General features: G+C 41.9%; 1 protein-coding gene across 1 annotated transcript in view; it reads left to right on the forward strand.

Annotated features, from left to right (window-relative positions):
- LOC134874878 (dolichyl-diphosphooligosaccharide--protein glycosyltransferase subunit STT3B) overlaps nucleotides 1–18408 on the forward strand; it is a 71011-nt gene that overhangs the window by 49706 nt on the left and 2897 nt on the right. The window contains exons 5-15 of the mRNA XM_063899116.1: nucleotides 2652–2751; nucleotides 4288–4386; nucleotides 6450–6596; nucleotides 9750–9798; nucleotides 10435–10589; nucleotides 11652–11863; nucleotides 13505–13692; nucleotides 14442–14613; nucleotides 15144–15317; nucleotides 16024–16137; nucleotides 17733–17939. Of these exons, the coding sequence (XP_063755186.1) occupies nucleotides 2652–2751; nucleotides 4288–4386; nucleotides 6450–6596; nucleotides 9750–9798; nucleotides 10435–10589; nucleotides 11652–11863; nucleotides 13505–13692; nucleotides 14442–14613; nucleotides 15144–15317; nucleotides 16024–16137; nucleotides 17733–17939 (1617 nt within the window). The remainder of the gene's footprint in view (nucleotides 1–2651; nucleotides 2752–4287; nucleotides 4387–6449; nucleotides 6597–9749; nucleotides 9799–10434; nucleotides 10590–11651; nucleotides 11864–13504; nucleotides 13693–14441; nucleotides 14614–15143; nucleotides 15318–16023; nucleotides 16138–17732; nucleotides 17940–18408) is intronic.

The raw sequence follows: 18408 nt of genomic DNA on the forward strand, positions 1-18408 counted from the left end.
TGTCAGATTATAGCACCACTGTGCGTAACAACAGAGAGAGCAGCTAGCATGACTCTGGACAGCATTTTATTCAAGCTGCTACTAAATACACTACAGGGTTTTGTCTAATGCCCTCTTACCTCTGGCATGCGCCCTGATATGAAAATGCAGATTTCCCCCGTAAAATATTAAGGTGGTAACAGAAAACAATATCTCTGTTTGTCAAAATCGGTATAATTACTCGAAAATATGAAAAATGTGTAAAATAAAGCGTCAGATGACATAGACAGCTTTATCTTACAGAACTCCGAATACATATGGGATCGATGTCCGGTCAGTCTGGATGAGTGGCAGCAGGCTTACACTTAAACTGGGATTTCTTAATTAGATTGTTTCTTTTTCTGTAGAGGAAGTAAAGAAACCGTAAATTTGGATGTATATGTTCGAGGTGCAATATATGATTCAGCAGCTTTAAGACCTGAAGAAACTATTATTTTCCGCTTCGTTCTAATGCATTATTTTAGCGGGAAAGGGGGCGTGGCCCTAAAGCTCTATTTTGAATGCTTTTATACCAATTTGGTAAATGAACTTTTTTTAAACCCATGACAAACTGTACAAATGATAGTGTTTAACTATTCATCTATTTTAACAGTAACAAAGCAGTTTAATTTTTCCTAAACCCTTTGAAAATAGTTACCATGGGAATATTTTCAATCACTATCTTCCATTTCTCTGTCATGGCTTTAAACCTCTTACCCAGTTATACCCCAAGGGAAAACAAGCCTTGAATGTAATGTTGACTCGGATTCTAAGTCAATAATGGCCCGTTAATGATGCCAGAGAGTCTAACTCAGAGGGATCAATATTTTAAAACATTCGGTTGGCATGGTTTTTGTGACATGGAGACTGGTCCATGTTGTCTTTGCGCCTGCAGCCAGTTTTGATGAAATGCAGAGGAAGAGGTGGTTGAATTGCGTTTGGCTCTTTCCGCTTTCCTCTTTCTGTTATCATACATAACCACTAGAAATGGAAATGTGTTACGCATCCACAGAGTCAGTGGCTCTGCACACTGCCTTTCCAATTTTGTATTTGTAGTTAGTTCCCAGCCAGTCAGCTCCAAAAACTGGATCAGTCGCTTCTGTGTGAAGACTTAAAATGAGGCTTTAATTCAGTCATTTCTGGTATTCATTCAAGATACTGTTCACATGCTACTAATAGGCTGTCACCATCTGAGAGAAAAGATGCTAACCACTGCCAAAATATAATTGCGTCTAATCGTTCAGCGTGGAACTTTATTTAGATGTTTTCTTTCACTCTCCGCCTAAATGTTGCATTTTAGTGTTTCTTATCAATTAGACATGATGTGCTCGTTTTTCCTGTGATTGCAGAAGTGTTATGAATGCTCTTCATCGTACTTAGCAGGTGCAATGTAGCTCTTTCTGACAAGCTGTTGTGAATAAAGGATCAGAAAAATGTTGTTTCACGCAATCCCTTCTCCTGTTTAATGCGTTCTGTGCTGTCTCGCCCTCTTTCTCGGTTGCACTTTCTAATGCTTTACAGCTGTCTTTCCCTTTGTCTTTCTTTCTCTATCTCAACATTCCTCTTCTAAGCTCTCCTCTCTGCCTGTCTAATGCTTTCACACTTACCATTTGCCCTTTGCTGGTACTTGAAAACTTGTCTCTGATGTTTTTTGTAGAGCTGTTCAACAGTCCCAAAACCCAGCACTGATATTTAGCGGAGCTCAAAAACAGTTTATAGTTTTAGTGCAGGCTATAATGGTGCATCTAGCATGAAAACTATGATTGAATTTGATAGATTCTATACATGTCAGGTTTTAATAAATGTGTGCTTGTGTCGAATAGTAAAGAAGCAGTATCTTGGATAATTCAATTTAAGGCCTGTTCGTGTTGTTTTTCTTTGAAGGGGTCACTTATGTTTGGGTTTCTTACTCTTTATCTGATTAAAATTGTTCAAAATGGAGTTCATCCGAAAGACACATAACACCGATTTTTTTGCTTCTATTTATATTCTGTGTATCAAATTTGTAATAGAGTTTAATTACATTTTATTTCCATATCTACCTTTTCAAAAGCAGGAAACTATTAATCGTAAATTATATTGAGCTTTTTTAATCCTAGCAAACAAACAGTGATTCATATCATAAGCCAGCCCTCACCCATTCAAACACTTGTAGCAGCGGCTAGAATATAAGGTGCCACCCGCTTATCAGGAGTGATAAACATGGACACACACACCCACAGAGGTTCAGAATCTTGCCCAAGGACACTTCGACACGAACCAACGTTCTGTTAAATGTAGGATCCTCTAGCTCCTCAGCCCCAGCTGCACGGAACAAATACATGTTACAAATGTTTGCTTCCCAACAATTTCAGCATATTGTGTCTGCTCTGTGTAACCGTTTATCTTCAGGTCTGCTTTCAGCTTTGTGACATTAATTTTAAGAGTAATCCAGGACTTCAGGTTTCGACTAGCTCCTTTTCATTGAGGCAAGCCTGTGGTTTTTCCTGCAAAGCTGATGAGTAGCAGAATAACACGAAAGCCGCAACTGAGCTCGGTGACCTTGTTTGAAACGGAAACAACAAAATGAAGAATATGTGATCATATGAGATTCAGAAGTCTGACTGACATTACTATATTGACATGTCTTCCAGGTGTCCGCATGGGGAGGTTATGTGTTCATTATCAACCTGATTCCTCTGCACGTGTTTGTGCTGATGCTGATGCAACGGTACAGCAAAAGAGTCTACATCGGTAAGCTACACACACACACACACACACACACACACACACACACACACACACACACACACACACACACACACACACACACACACACACACACACACACACACACACACACACACACACACACACACACACACACACACACACACACAATTACTGTACTTGAAGCACTTGATGTTTAAAGCACCCCCACAAACTGATGTTGAAAGTGGCAGTCTTTTCAGATCCTCTTCCATTAGAATACAATAGTATGCAATAAACAGTAATAAAGCAGTTCTCCTTCCGATGCGTTTCCAAACATCGTTGCCTAAGCATTTGGCCCTGAAACGAGCTCAAATGCCTGTGCTCATCTTTCACAACCATAAGCATTCCATCATCTGCAGTGCAGACATCCACACACCCACTCACCACTTAACAGTAAACACAGACACCTGCTACCTGATCTATTGTCTTTATTTCTTTTTTTATTTATTTATAAGCACCAGAGGCAGAGCGCTGGTGAAGAGGGTCGGCTTTTTATTCCAGGGAACGTCCCAGTGTCACAGCACATTATCTGTTGGCCCAGAGAATCTCCACACATTCATCCTCAGCTTAAATAGGAGCTCCCGACAAACACTTCTGTTGTGGTCAAGAAAAAAAAACACAGTGCCAAGTATATTTTGCACATGATTATATGATGCATTTATTGTAACTGCAAATGATGGTCCTCAAGAGGTTTGGAAATAAGTGACGGCCTCTTCACCGTGAGAGGGTTTTGACCTACCTCTGCTCCATCTCCAAACTGTTATTCAGCAATGACATTCTACTTGGCGATGCAGCGCTGTTACATGAAGTGGAAAACATCTTTGCTCCCTCTTTGTTCCAGAAATATGCTCCTGCTACATCATGCAGCTTTTGGTAGCTAATGAGAGCTGGAGAAATATGTCGACATACGAGGTGACTGAGAAGACATGAGGTCCTTATGGACGTCTCATATTTCTCACCTTCTCTCCTCTTTACATCTTGCAGCCCCCCTCTTTAGAGCCAGGTGTCTCTCTCACTATGAGGCAACATAAAAAATCCCGGTTTAATAAAATGCCTCGCAGTCTATGTTCCCTCACAATTCATCTCTCCCTGTCTTAAGTCAATAGCAGATGTGTGAGTAAGAGTTAGCTGAGGGCGATCACAACTTCTTCAAAAACGAGGCACACTCTTCAGGAAGAGTATGAAATCTTAATTAAGATGGTGCGTCTGCAAATCGGTTCCCCCCAGCTACAAAGGTGGGAGTCGCACTGTTTCCAGCACCGTAGTCACACTCCAGGCCTCCCTGTCACACTGCACAGAGCCAGCTCCCGTTTTCACAGTAAATGATATTAGATTAGGTATTTTGTATTTACTCACTCAGAGTAAGGCCGTGAAAATCAATAGACTTTAAATACCTCTGTTGAGGTTGATTTCCCTTAGATGGATCCAAACTGGAGTAGTGGAGCAAAATAGAAGGTTTTTAGTGCAATACATCCTTTTGATTGGTTATTTCTAATTTTGTCTCTTCTCTGTTCACAGCTTACAGCACTTTCTACATCGTGGGTCTCGTCCTGTCGATGCAGATCCCCTTTGTGGGCTTCCAGCCAATCAGGACCAGCGAGCACATGGCTGCTGCCGGTAAGTCTCCCCCTCTCTTCTTCCAGAGTAGCTGATCCGGCGTTTCTTCTTTGAACGACAGTCACGTTCGAACTTTCCAGAAGTGAAGTTCTTCATCTGAGTGCAGTGATGAAGTCAGCATTTCTTGGCAAATCTCGCTGCCTTATTTTTTCCAAGTTTTGACTCAATCATACCTTTATCACCAAATGTCAGAGCAATGTCTCACAAGTAAGATACATAGCAGCCCTCAACCTTACTGTTACTGTTCTCCCTCCTCCTGTATACCCCCCGCCACTGACAGAGTAAAGACTAGTTTGACTTTTGTGATCTTGCTGCTAAGTGCATGATTACATTCACACATTTTGAATGAGTTGGAGGGGATTAACTTGAATTCATCAGGTGGTTAGAAACGCTACTAACTAATAAATGCTAACAGAAAAGACAACGGTTTGCCATACTGACTTTATTAGATGATATGTTGGTGTTTGATTGATTTTGCTGCCCAAGCCTGACAAAACAAACTCATTAATTCAGGTTTGAGTGTATATTTTTCTTCTCTAAAAGAAGGATGTCAGAATGCATACCTTGAATAACATCAAGAATGTTCTGACAGTATTTTTGAACAATCCTATTCCAAGTTGCATATGTTTGTGAACTGACGTCTTTATCCAAGGACACGTAATCACAATACAGAGACTGTATTCATGTTCACTTCCCTCCAACCTCTCCTGACCCTGCCAACAAATGTATGGTGCAACACAAGAGGTTAAGGCTGACTGCTGTAACTCGCGCATTAAAGGTGTGACGTTACATAAGCCACTAGCTTGTTATCTAAAGCACCTCACACTCCCATGGATGCGCACACTTTAAGCTGGTTTGGCTGCAGCCGGCTTTCAATCCCCTTGTGCTGACAGTGTTAGTCATGCTCTCTGTGGAGAAAAAACACAAGACCTCCTCAGAATATATTTACTAAATAGAAATAAGTAAGCGGCTTCACAAGCCTCCCATATGGGTTTAGCACTTTAAGTACTTTTCATTTCATTTTTGGCCTGTGGGTAGTTTATTAAAGCTTGTTCAGTTTCGCCACTCAACAGTGGGCCCATCTGCTGCCTAACGGCACGAGTGGGTGCGTATGTATGTGCATGATTTGTCTGTGTGTTTACATCCAGATTGTGAGAAGACTCGTTGGCAGCTTTAGGACGCTGAGCAGCACCTTTTTGGAGAATTCTCTTAACACTGCAGCAGGCTGACGTTGAAGTGTCCCTGTTTTCTGTTGTTTTTACAACACAAACAGCATTATGAGAGGCTCTTAAAGAATGCATCATCAAAAATCTTCCCTGCCTCGGCTCCCTGCTCTCTTTGAGTGTTTTTTTTATGTCATTTGGGTAGCAGCTGCTCTGAACATCTGGCGGTAACATTCAGGGAGCACAGTGGGAGACAGGAAGAGAGTGACAGAGCCGCAGACCTGTCGATACCGCTGAGAATGTCAGACCCTCAGGCAGGCAGGCAGGGTGGCATAGACTGACAAATGTGTTAGCACCCGGCCGGCTCTCCAGGAGACAGGCAGCACTTTAACCTTAGAAATGGGTGAGACCTGCTGTGGGCGGTGTTAGCGGATGAATAAGGCGATTTGGTGATATTTGTCATAGGAGGGGAGGTGACGAAAGAAGGGGAAACCAGGCCTCTTTTACATCTTGTATATCGAATTCACCAGTCAAACGGAGAAATGCACTGGAGGAATTGGTGCTGAGAAAGTGTCACAGCAAAGGAACAATGTGTGACCAAAGGGGCAGCTGGAAAAAAGCAAGGCGAGGGAAAGCGAAAAGCTTATTCACACAATCTGTCTCATGCATTCGCAATATGTTGTCCCGCAGTATTTGCCTTTTCACATCTGCATGAACTGCCAAAGGGGCTTTCCCAAACTGCTTTGTAGAGGATTCTGCCAAACTGACAACAGCACTCCTTACCCACGTAAACCTGCTCCCTGCGGGAGGACACATGAATCAGGGCTTCCTCAAGTATTCAGTGTTAGCTTCTTCTTGTATGTTTGCTCATTCTTTTGTTTCTGTGTGGCTTCTTCTCAGGTGTGTTTGCACTTCTCCAAGCATATGCACTTCTGCAGTACCTGAAAGACAGGCTGACCCGACAGGAGTTCCAAACGCTTTTCCTCCTCGGAGTCTCTCTTGCCGCCGGCGTGGTCTTCCTCACCGTCATCTATCTCACTTACACAGGTCTGTATGTCCGCTCACATGCTGTCACATTTCATACAATGTACACCATCTCTTATTTTTTTTGTCCTTGTAAGTAGAGCAGAAATAATTTGTCACTCACGGAATTTGAATCCGCACGGAACAATCACTAAAGTGAATTATGAACTAAAAATGTCAAACAATTAAGGTTTCAGCTTTACAACTCTAGTTCCTGCTGCTTTCCTCTGTTTCATGTGAACTAAACATTTTCAGGTTAGTCTGATGGAACAAGCAAATTGAAGAAACCTTGTCAAATTGAATTAAAAAAGAAGTCAATAGATTCATGTCTAAAAGACGTCATTATTAGTCGTATCCCTCTGGGTAAGAGATTATTAATGGTTGCAACCAATACACAAAGTAGTCAATCTATCAAGGTTAGGCAATACAGAAGTAACAAATCACTCCTTTATTAATTAATGCTGTATTACATATTGTTTTTCATTAAATGTGTCAATATTACACATGTCATTGTATTTACCAGGTTGTATGCTTTCAGTGAATATTCTCATGTAACCAAGCCTACCTGGGAAATAATCTGTGTTAGGTCAGATAGATAAACAACCCTGCCCAGTCCAGAGAATATTCCATTTGAGTCTCCCAAAAACACAATAACTGTAACAATAATGGCGATGAGCAGACCATCTTTCACAATGTGTCAAGCTACTGTCAACAAGTAAATACATCTCACATTCCCCCGCTTTAGTTCCTGATAAATATTATTGTCAAGACAGTTGATCATGATATCATTTCTCTTTCTAATGATTTGTTTTTGCTATTCTTACAAATGGAATGAATTATCCTTGATTTGGCTGGGATTTTGTGGACCAATAGCATTTTGTTGAAGGATCAGTTGACTCGATTTAATGATGCTTTTCCAGATCTGGGAGTTCAGCCATTTTAGATTGTGTTTTTCTTATTTAGCCAAAAGTTACAGCATGTTTATATACTATCCCCCATTGGTCTGACCTGCAAGCCTCCCCAGTGGGCCGCTAATCAGTGTTTGGTTCGTCAGAAAATGAAACCCGGAAGGCACATGATAAGCAAATATAAACAGATAGGGAAGCGGCAGCTTTGCAAGGTGTAGGACTGTGGAGCAGTGGTGGAAGACAGTGCTCTATCGAGGGCCCTTTTCTGGAGTTGTATGTTGTTTTTGACTGGCCTGGTTGAACCCCGATGCGCACAGCAAGCCGGCTGAACTTTGTCCCCAGTCAAGGTTTCTCTCTATTGTTTTCAGCCTGGCCTGCATTTGTGGCCACAAGGTTGCAGACCTTTGAAATGTTGCCTCCTTGCTATTTATTGATTCTATCTGTCTCCTGCTGAAGTGTTCAAATTCAAGTTGACAAAGCATACCATCTTTTGGCTCTTTTAGCACTTGATTTGCTCTCCCTATCTACAGTAGTGGTTCATTACCTCAGACTGGTCCCAGGAAAGCTAATATGTGAAGGAAAAAGAGCGCTCTCTGATCCCCTTAGGCTGTGTATGCACACATTCAGTCTGTAATGAGCCTAAATAAAGCATGGGGCTTTTTTTAACCCAACATGATAAATTGGTTTTCTCACCTTAATTAAGGCAGCAGATTATTTACTTGCCTCAAACAACAATCTCACTTTCTGTCACTCCAGATTATGTAAAAACTACAGCCAGGCCTTTTGTGCAAAACGATAGTGTCACATTACATCTCGGGTAATATTTGGCGTCCTCAGATATTTTGCCTGCCTGCTTTAGAGCTCATTGGCCACTCATGCGTATGCAGAAGTCTCGTGAGAGAGTCTGAATTCAACTGGACGTCTGGTAAACGCTGTGATGTGTCAGCCATCTGAATTGAGCAGTGGGAGTCGGTGGCTGTTTGGGAATATGCCAGTTTTCTAGTGAAACTGCGCATGTGATTCTCTGGTCTATTAGACTTTTGCATCTCTTACAAATCTCTGCAACTCAGAAGCCTGGTGGGTTTCCTCAGTATATTGAACTCGGAGCCAAGTATTGATTGCTTAAATCAGTGTCATCCTTTAAATAACCTCTCAAAATATATCCTCATTTCATTTTTATTACTTTTTCATGACTGCTTCGGTTCTGACATCTTATTTAAAATGTTTTTTTCTCTGGTGCTTATTTCATCATAAATGCTTAAGAAACAATCTCTTCCAAAGAGCTTCAAAGGACAGGATCCAGCTGCATGTTGGTGCAAACCTGCCACTAAATGTGTAATATGGGGCTCAGGCTTTTGTTTATGTTTGTGTCTGTGCACACATCTTAGTGTGTGTGAGAGCCCCTAGGCAACAGTTCAGAGCTGAAATGTATTCCACATCAAAGCCTTACCAAAATAAGACATTTGTATGCGCACATAAAATGCCCTGTGCGGTCTAATTTGCAGCTTAAATGGTTTCAGTTACATTTATAAACAAGTCAATTTCAGTAATTAAGTACCGTCAATAGAATACATTTAAAGCTTTGACATGCTCTCTACCAGGGTCCTCTTGGTCAATACAAAGCGGCTGCTGGGTTATATAGGAGGTTTGTAAAGGCTCGAAAAAAAACTATTTCCTCTGTTATTTTCAATCAGAGTAGCGTGAGCGTCTAACCGACGACAGGATGTAAATCGTGCTGCCTTGAACTCGTCCATGTGTATCTTACTGCAAGTGCAAATAAATAATTAGGTGATACACAGGGTGCATTAAAATAACGAAGGATTTTTATTACCTCACTTTACCTTTTTTTTGTTGACTATTTAGTCTTTATTATATATTGTGTTAGAGAAATTAGTAAGATCGCAACCCAAGTTCAAGCAGCGCGTTCCCACATTATGCAGAATATTTCAGTTTGGTTTCACACAGCGAATATTAAAACTATATTTTAGACATCCATTATTTTATCCTTAGGCAAACGTTGCTACTTGTACACATTTTCTAGGCCTTTGGGTCAGATGGTGTTTGCCATTTTATTTATTCAAAGCTGCACAGTTGGGTAGAGTTTCCTTTATAAATAATTATGTTTGGTTGTAGCAAAGGACATTCTAATGAGTATTTTTAAATTGTTTTTCCTGGTCTATATAAACATTATTCAGCTTCCTGCCCCCCTACCAGCAGGCCCTGTATTCTCGAATGAATGAATGAATAAACAGATCTTTTCTTTCCTCAGGATACATTGCTCCGTGGAGTGGTCGTTTCTACTCTCTCTGGGACACCGGGTAAGATCTGCTGACCTTCACACTCTCACCGTCGATGGAAAACTTGTTCAATCAAGTGTGTTTTCAAAGCCGTCTGTAAACCCCCCCCTGTACAATCCCAGAGGGGGAAACTGTGCAGCACAGGCTCTGTGTTGAACTATTGTCTTCCTTCCAAACAGCACCAGGCACCCCGTGTTCTCCAAATGCACTGCAACATGTTTGGTATTCCAGCACACCCAATCAATTCTCTCCCCCCCCCCTCCTTTTGTTTGCTGACTGAAGCCGTATGGGATAGTTTTCCCCCTCTGGAGGCTGATACTAATTCCTTAATGTGTTGTGTGTTTTCTCTTTCCCAGCTGTAATCACAAAGCACTTTTAGAGAAGTATTTGAAACTTATAGAAACTGCTGTGTAAAAGCCCGTAATGAATAAAAGGGGACACACTGCTCAGGAAGAAAAAAAAAAAGATTACTCTCAGTGCTAAATGTGTCCATATTTTATCATAAGCATGCAGGGAGGTAAATTATCTTCTTTTGCCCATAACTCTGCAGTTAATCATGAGGATCTATTGTACAATTTGTCTCAACACTCCCAATGGACTCAACCCAACATGAATTACATCCTGTCTGACTCGTGCTTCCCCTCCCTCTGTTTCCAGCTATGCTAAGATCCACATCCCCATCATAGCCTCTGTGTCAGAGCACCAGCCGACCACCTGGGTCTCCTTCTTCTTCGACCTCCACATCCTGGTGTGCACCTTCCCAGCAGGCCTTTGGTTCTGTATCAAGAACATCAATGATGAACGAGTGTTTGGTAGGAGCATTTTATTAAAAGCTCAGTTATTGCGAACTTCCACGCTTTGACATTCATTTTCATCTCAGCATGAATTGAAAAGACTGGCAAATAATTGAGCCATTTATCCGCTCAATAAACAGAAGGCTTAGTTAACATGCATTTTTTGTAAATGGTACATCATACACGGCCGTGTTGACACATTTTTGAGAATACTTACCGTTACTTTTTCTACCCAGGAGTCCTAGCTTAGCCTACCTTAAGATACTTTCAGAGCAAGGGAGATTTCAAAAAAGGTGTGGTTGATTAAGAAAAAAGATAAAACTGCAGTCCTGCTGATGAAGGGCAACGAATCGACCGTGACTTAACTAGTCGTTAGTCTTTATTTAGACATAGTGTAAATATAAACAATAATTATAAGCCATAATTATAAGTTGCCTATAAAATGCTAAAAATATACTGCTTACTTGCGCAGTAGCCCATTCATACGCTAAAATGTATTTACATGTATCAATTTGCTCACCTTTATTTATCAGCTGAAAATGTCATTAAGATATGTTGTCGGGTCAGCTTTCATCAATTTCTGTGAAGTCAGTTTTTATTAGTAGCAAGGTTGACCAGCGTTGTAAAGCTAGAAACCAGACAGAAAAGCATCAAGGGGAACGTAAAAAAAGCCCAATCATCTTAAACAAACGTTTCTGTTTACGGAGTGAGACAGCCGAGATCAAGGGCAGAAAACCTTTAAGCGCTCAGATTCAGCCCTCCAGCAGCCCGACCGGTTTCTCCCTCAGACTTAATCAGCCAATTACAGCTATTGATTAGCCATGCACCTGTTGAGCCGGGTGTTCACTCTTCAAGGACGGAAAGCAGCCAGCGCTCTCTCCATTTAGGGTTTAACCTCTGCAGAGCCGGTGATTATGCTGCGTTACAACTCATTTTCTCTTTTTCATGTCTTTATCTCCTTTTCACACTCGGCCCAATTCCCTCTGTCCTTTACATACACACCGTCTTTGTCCTTGACTGACCTTTCTATATTTTGTGCTCCCTCTCTCCGACCCACCTTCTATTTCTGCTCCCATCCAGTGGCCCTGTATGCCATCAGCGCGGTGTATTTTGCCGGTGTGATGGTGCGCCTGATGCTGACGCTGACCCCGGTGGTGTGCATGCTGTCTGCGGTGGCTTTCTCCAGCGTCTTTGAGCATTACATGGGAGACGACACAAAGAGAGAGAAACCCCCAGCTGAAGACAGCAGCGACGAGGACGACAAGAGGAATTCTGGGAATCTTTACGACAAGGTCAGGACAGGAGAGAATGATCCAAATTTCCATCAAACACCTAAAGGCGACCTTGAGTTCCTTATTGACTTTTACACCTTTTGAATGTATCATTCTCATGTTTGTCAGCTTTCCCCACTCCTCAACAGTTTAGCTCGCCAGTTTGGCTAAAGTGTGATTCAACTGTGATTCAGCAGCAACTGTTGGAGGCCGTTGCCATCATTTTAGCTGTCTCACTTTGTTGAATGTTGATCCGACTGCTGTTACTGCTGAGCCAAACTGTGGCTTTGTCTATTCAAGTCCACCTTGTAATCACATCACTGTGCTTCCCACAAATATCCATCTTTTAGAACGGTGTAGGACAAATCAATGTCGGACACCTGCGTGTGGTGACAAGGCTTGTTACAGATTATTGCTGCTCTGCATCCATGGAAAAATGCAGTGATGGACACTTGGGAGCTTTGATGTTGATACAAGCTGCGTAACACAAACTATGTGATACACATTGAGATAGTTGTTGCTAAAATAGAGGAACAATAGAACAGAACAAACTGACATAAACTAGCTTTCAAAACAAAGGGTTTTAAGGTCATGAATACATTCTGCATTAAGATTGCACAAAGCTTAAGGGAAAACCTCAAATGCATCTTATCATACTTATTATAAAATAATGCTATAAACAATGTTTACAATGAAATCTACAGATACAGTTGAGACTTTTGTACGTTTCAGCAGGCAGCAGGATCAAGTTTATTGCCAGCTAACTTCACACATACATGAATTAGATTTGGTGTCTGATCATAAACACTCTAAGAAAATAAGTTGTAAAAATATAAAGATAATAAAAAGTATTTTTAAGAAACTATTCAGCATTAAAAAAGAAAATGCTTAAGACAAGTATAAACACCACATTGAAATATACAGAGGACCTTAAAAGCTAAAAATAACACTTATAATTAATGTATGGCAAAATACTGTGTATTGTATCTTAAAGTGGAGAAATTGTATTTTATAGTGGCGAGAGCGCACCATAGCATCGAAGCAGTCGTCCACGGCGCCATCTTAGCTGTTCTATCAACCTCATGTTCATGGCTATGTCCATTTTGTCTCAATATTAATTACAGAGAGTTGGTTAATCTTTATCTATACAGGAAGTCTCTCTAAGCTCGAGATCTCATTGACAAAACATGTCTGAAAACAGATAACATAAACTGTGTATCGTGACAAGACACATGTACACATACACTCACTAAAAACAAGTCAGTCTGTACGGTCCTTCCAGTGTTGAGTCGGTCCATCTCGCTTCTTGGCCGTATTTGAATGTCATGTTTTATCTACATCCCTCCTCCCTCACAATTAAGGGGTGAGAGCGAGTAGTTGGAGGTGTTAGTAAAGACAAATGTTCCAATCATGCAGATTTCCTCCTCTCCAGAGTTTTTATTGCCCTAACAATTCTCTGCTGCTGGTGTGAAGTGATATTAACTCATCACAAGGTCCATCTCACAGTCCTTAGTGATGCATCATACAGCACCGCAAACACGAGGCTGCTGTAAGATACTTTGCTCAATTAGTTTATTCAATAATTTATTCCGCTCAATAATTCATCTCTCTGGAATGCTACAGACTCGGCCGTCCATCATAAGTGTGTGTCTCCCCCTGCAGGCGGGTAAGGTGCGCAAACATGTGTCGGAGCAGGAGAAGGCAGAGGAGGGTCTGGGTCCAAACATCAAGTCCATCGTCACCATGCTCATGCTGATGCTGCTCATGATGTTCGCCGTCCACTGCACATGGGTCACCAGCAACGCCTACTCCAGCCCCAGCGTGGTGCTCGCCTCCTACAACCACGACGGGTACGAATTACACATGCACACACACTTCAGCTGATGTTAGATGTTAAAAAAAAATACAGAAAAGATGGATTACTCAAGCTTGCATTCAAATGAGCGCACGTGTGAGTGTGCACGAACACACAGAGCAGCACGATAGAGGCAGCACATTTATATTTCATAAGCGCTTTGTGGAAATATTGATATGTGCACCTATGAGCTTTAAGATGATCGCTTTACTTAGAGTTTGCGGGTCACAGAAAACATCTGTGGACCATCTCTGAATCTACAAAAAAAGCTGATCTATTATTCTCTCTGAGATTCTTTACAGGCTTAATAATTCTCTCAAGCATCGGGGAGGAAATATTGAAGGACACCACTAAAATGGTGGTTGCAAGTCCTCATGCATATATTAATGCTGCCACGGCAGCTCTCAGACAATGGTTTCAGCTGTGCAACTGGGAGCTGTCACTCTGCTCTGTTCTCTCGCACACAGTCACGCATATATCACACACACGGATATGACATGATTACCATACCTAAAGTTAATTGGTTGTTTGGCTTTATGTCGGCTCCTGCTCCTCAAAGGTAAATTCAGGACATGAGTGTTCAGAGTGTGAGCTGTTTTTTAACCCTCGTTTTTATTATGCATGGGTGGTCTATTTCCAGCTCTTGTTGCCCTTCTGAAAGTCTTGACTGAATTATTAATTGTATCCGCAGCTACATGTATATGCCTGTCAACCCTTTTACCTGTCAACCCCACTCTTTGTTAGGACCCGCAACATCCTGGATGACTTCAGGGAGGCGTACTACTGGCTGAGGCAGAACACAGACGAGCATGTTCGCGTCATGTCGTGGTGGGACTACGGATACCAGATAGCGGGCATGGCCAACAGGACCACACTAGTAGACAATAACACATGGAACAACAGCCACATAGCACTGGTGAGCCTTCTGTCTGTTTCTCTCATGCTAGTTGAATTCTTCCCTTTTGCTTTCTCTCTGTTTTGATTCATTCACATGCTAAAAGCAGCCTCTAGATGATTAACAAGCTCCAGTGATTTATTTATTTTTATGTAGCATAAAACCGCTCCTTCCAACAAGCCAAATAATCTTGTTTGTTCAAATTATTCCCATGGAATCTACACTGTATGGGAATTGCAGTTAATTGTTTTGAGATTCAGTGGGTTTGATTTATGTGTTTTATCTCTCTGCTGCCAAATGCAGTCGAAAGTTTTGTCTTTTAGTTAAATTGCGAAGGCTCTGTAGTTTGGTCTCTCTTGCTTTCTACCTGCTGCCGGTTCTCTTTAGCATCTGTCCACAGGAAATGTAATTACAGAGAAAAAAAGGATTGATGTCTCTTTAACAAATCCTTCTTATTCTCCTTTCCTATTGCTGTATTGAAGCATCCTGTCTTGTAAACGGAAGAAGCTCCAATCAAAGTACGACGTGTCGCTCTGTTTTGCCTTTTTTAGGTGGGGAAAGCCATGTCTTCCAACGAGAGTGCAGCCTACCAGATCATGAGGTCACTGGATGTGGACTACGTGCTGATCATCTTCGGAGGTGTTATCGGTTACTCAGGTGACGATATAAACAAGTTCCTGTGGATGGTGAGGATAGCAGAGGGAGAGCACCCCAAGGACATCAGGGTGAGTGTCTGACCTGCCTGCCACTGCAGCTTTTCTCCAGGAACTCGTACACAGCAGTGAGATCAATGTAGCTCTCTTCACTCTTACACACTCTATAATGGTGCTCACAGACAGACTCTGTTCAGACCACTGTGAGGCCTACCTGGCTTGTTTCCTGCGACTTAAAGGCTAACACTGGATTGCAACTTTAGTTTTTATTGTGAGAAAATCCCAATTTTCAAGGTTGTCCCCATTCAGGTAGCAGTCACAAAACTATTTCTGCAGGTTTACTTACATGTATTCAAGATTCAGGTTTTTCAGAGAAACAAGGAAATGCGGCTAGTTGCAAATCCACCACTATGTACCATCGATCACCTCTAAAGATCATTCATCTTAAAACAGTCATACACAAGTACCATCACAAACACTGGTTTAGGAGAAGATAGATTTACATACGTTGTACTACATTGCAAAGCTACATTTGGACTATCTTTCTCAGTGTAGGGCAGTCGACTCTAGAACACAAACAGCTGAAATCAAATATATTCCACATATAAAATCCTGACAACAAAGGTTCAGTGCTGGCTAAAAGCAAACCTGAGCTGTACCCTCTGTTAATAAAGTGAACTGTAAATGACCACGGTGTATTCGTGCATGGTGTGTGTTTCGTATTGTGGGTTTATCCCACTGACCGTATCCTCCCATACTTTCTTCTTGTCCCTTCTAGGAGAGCGACTACTTCACCCCTCAGGGAGAGTTCAGAGTGGACAAAGCCGGTTCACCAACTCTGCTCAACTGCCTCATGTACAAGATGTCGTATTACCGATTTGGTGAAATGCAGGTAAGAAGAAACTTTCCCATCAAACATTATTCCCCTTTATGGAAAAGAAACATTTGAAACAACTGTGCAGGTCAGGGAGAAACTCCAAATTCAAAGAGGTTTTATGGGGATCCACTTCCTAGGCATCAATAATGTCTCCCAGCTTTGTGCAAAGATCAGAAAGTAACAAGCAGCTGCCATTGGCAAAGAAGAAAACATACTACTGCTAGATATTTCTTTGCAGCATGTGGCTTTACCAGAGGATAACAAGCAGCTGCCACCACCAAAGGTGTACAACTTCTCGCTACTGTATCTTAAAAGCAGAGGCTGCTGACAGACAGGAGGAAGAGGATGTCTTGGAGGGCTTCTGAGGTTGATAGAGATGGGTGTTTGGGGGTAAATGGGATGGAGGCAGAGTATGAAGGATTGGTGGAAGCTTTCACATGTGCCACGGCTACTTCTGGAAGGCAGAAGAGGAGAGATGAGAGGAATCCTTCTCGCCAGGTGCTTGCATCCCCACTGCAGATGAGGCCCGGCCAACAGCTCAGCAGAGAGGGGAGAATCAATGCAGCCACTATCCAGAGACCGACTGCCAGAGCTGTGTGTGGCTCACAGCACTGTCACGGGGGAAATAGGTGCAGAGACTGAGGCATAGAAGGAGATGAAGGACAGAAGGGAGGGAAAAAGAAATGGAGAGTAGGAGGGATAGATTAGGGTTACGGAAACAGGATGTGACAAGGGGAAACTGAGGCTTAGATGACAACAGGAACAGGACAATAATAGATAGTTGTGGATGCTGCTTGTAGCAGGGCGAGGAGATTAAAGGATTATACTGACATTGCATAATACATACGTACTATAAAGTATGTAGTAAATACAACCAGGCTGTGGACATTATATTGGCAAAATAAAAAGAATGTGTGTATCTCTCTTTCCTGACAATGAAATGACAAGTTGAACAGCAAGACGCACAACCATTGTGACTAAAATGGTTTCATATTTCCCACTCTGTGTCCTCTGGAGCAGCCTGAAGGCATAAACGAAATGCCAAGGTGTCCTGTAGATGGGAACGTGGAACACAAAGGGGGAGTGAGAGTGAATACTAAAAAGACAAATTACAACAGAAGGAAGGTAGCGTGTAGCTTTGAGAGGAGGTGATGCTAGGAACATGTAGGAAGGACACAGTGAGGACTGTTAGAGCAGAAGAACAGGAACATCATGCTGTGAGTGTAATGCCATAGTGGCCAAAGGGTGGAGGCTGGGCTGTGAGCGTGAGGCTTTTGGTTTTCTTTTTGTCATTTTTGTTGAGTGTAACTTCTGATGCTACTTAAATATAGTGACAACTAGCAGCTAGTGACCTTAGCTTAGCATAAGGACAGAAGGCAAGCTCACCTGGTTCTGTCCAAAAGTAGGGCACACTAAATAAACCTTATCTTGTTTATTTAATCCTAATAAAAACTCAAATGTACATCGATAAATTGTGCAACACTATTTTTACTTTGATTTCTGTAGACAGGGCTAGTTTAGCTAACCTTTTTTTTTTACTGACGTTTCAATAACTATTTCTTGAAAACAATTGCACAACAAATCCAGTGACAAGTTTTTTCGTCTCCCAGCTGGACTTCCGGACGCCTCCCGGCTTCGACCGAACACGCAACGCCGAGATCGGCAACAAGGACATCAAGTTCAAGCACCTGGAGGAGGCGTTCACCTCGGAGCACTGGCTGGTGAGGATCTACAAGGTGAAGAAGCTGGACAACCGGGAGCCGCTGGAGCACAAGCTGCGTAGTGTGGTGTCCAAGCAGAAGTACACCTCCAAAAAGGTAACGGGACACTTCCTGTTTTATTGCTTTAAAAATACTGAATTCATGCCTTTCGGTTTTGGAAAGATGCAATGATGCTGCCCTGAATTTCACTGCTTATGTTGCTCTAGAGGACAGATGACCAAAATAAAATGCAGGGAAATGGTTTTCCTTGGAGAATAATATCATTATTTATAATACAGACTATGCGCTGGGAGCAGCTTATGAAATATATATCTTATAATTCTTCTTATAATTGTTATCCCGACCGTTTATAAGGCACAGGCCTTTTGGGGAACCACTTAAGTTGAATTATGTAAATGAAATTGGAGAGAAATGAACCAAAGGATCTTTTTTTGATCTAATGGTTTGAGATGGTCCCAAGTGGACTTCTTTTGCTAGTTTTTATGCAACATTTTAGGTGCTTTAATTTATAATCTACCTTACCTTTCCAAACTGTTGTTCTGTACACAGATGTGGTACTAATAGC

The sequence above is a fragment of the Eleginops maclovinus genome, chromosome 13 (genome assembly GCF_036324505.1).
Source record: "Eleginops maclovinus isolate JMC-PN-2008 ecotype Puerto Natales chromosome 13, JC_Emac_rtc_rv5, whole genome shotgun sequence".
Lineage (NCBI taxonomy): Eukaryota > Metazoa > Chordata > Actinopteri > Perciformes > Eleginopidae > Eleginops > Eleginops maclovinus.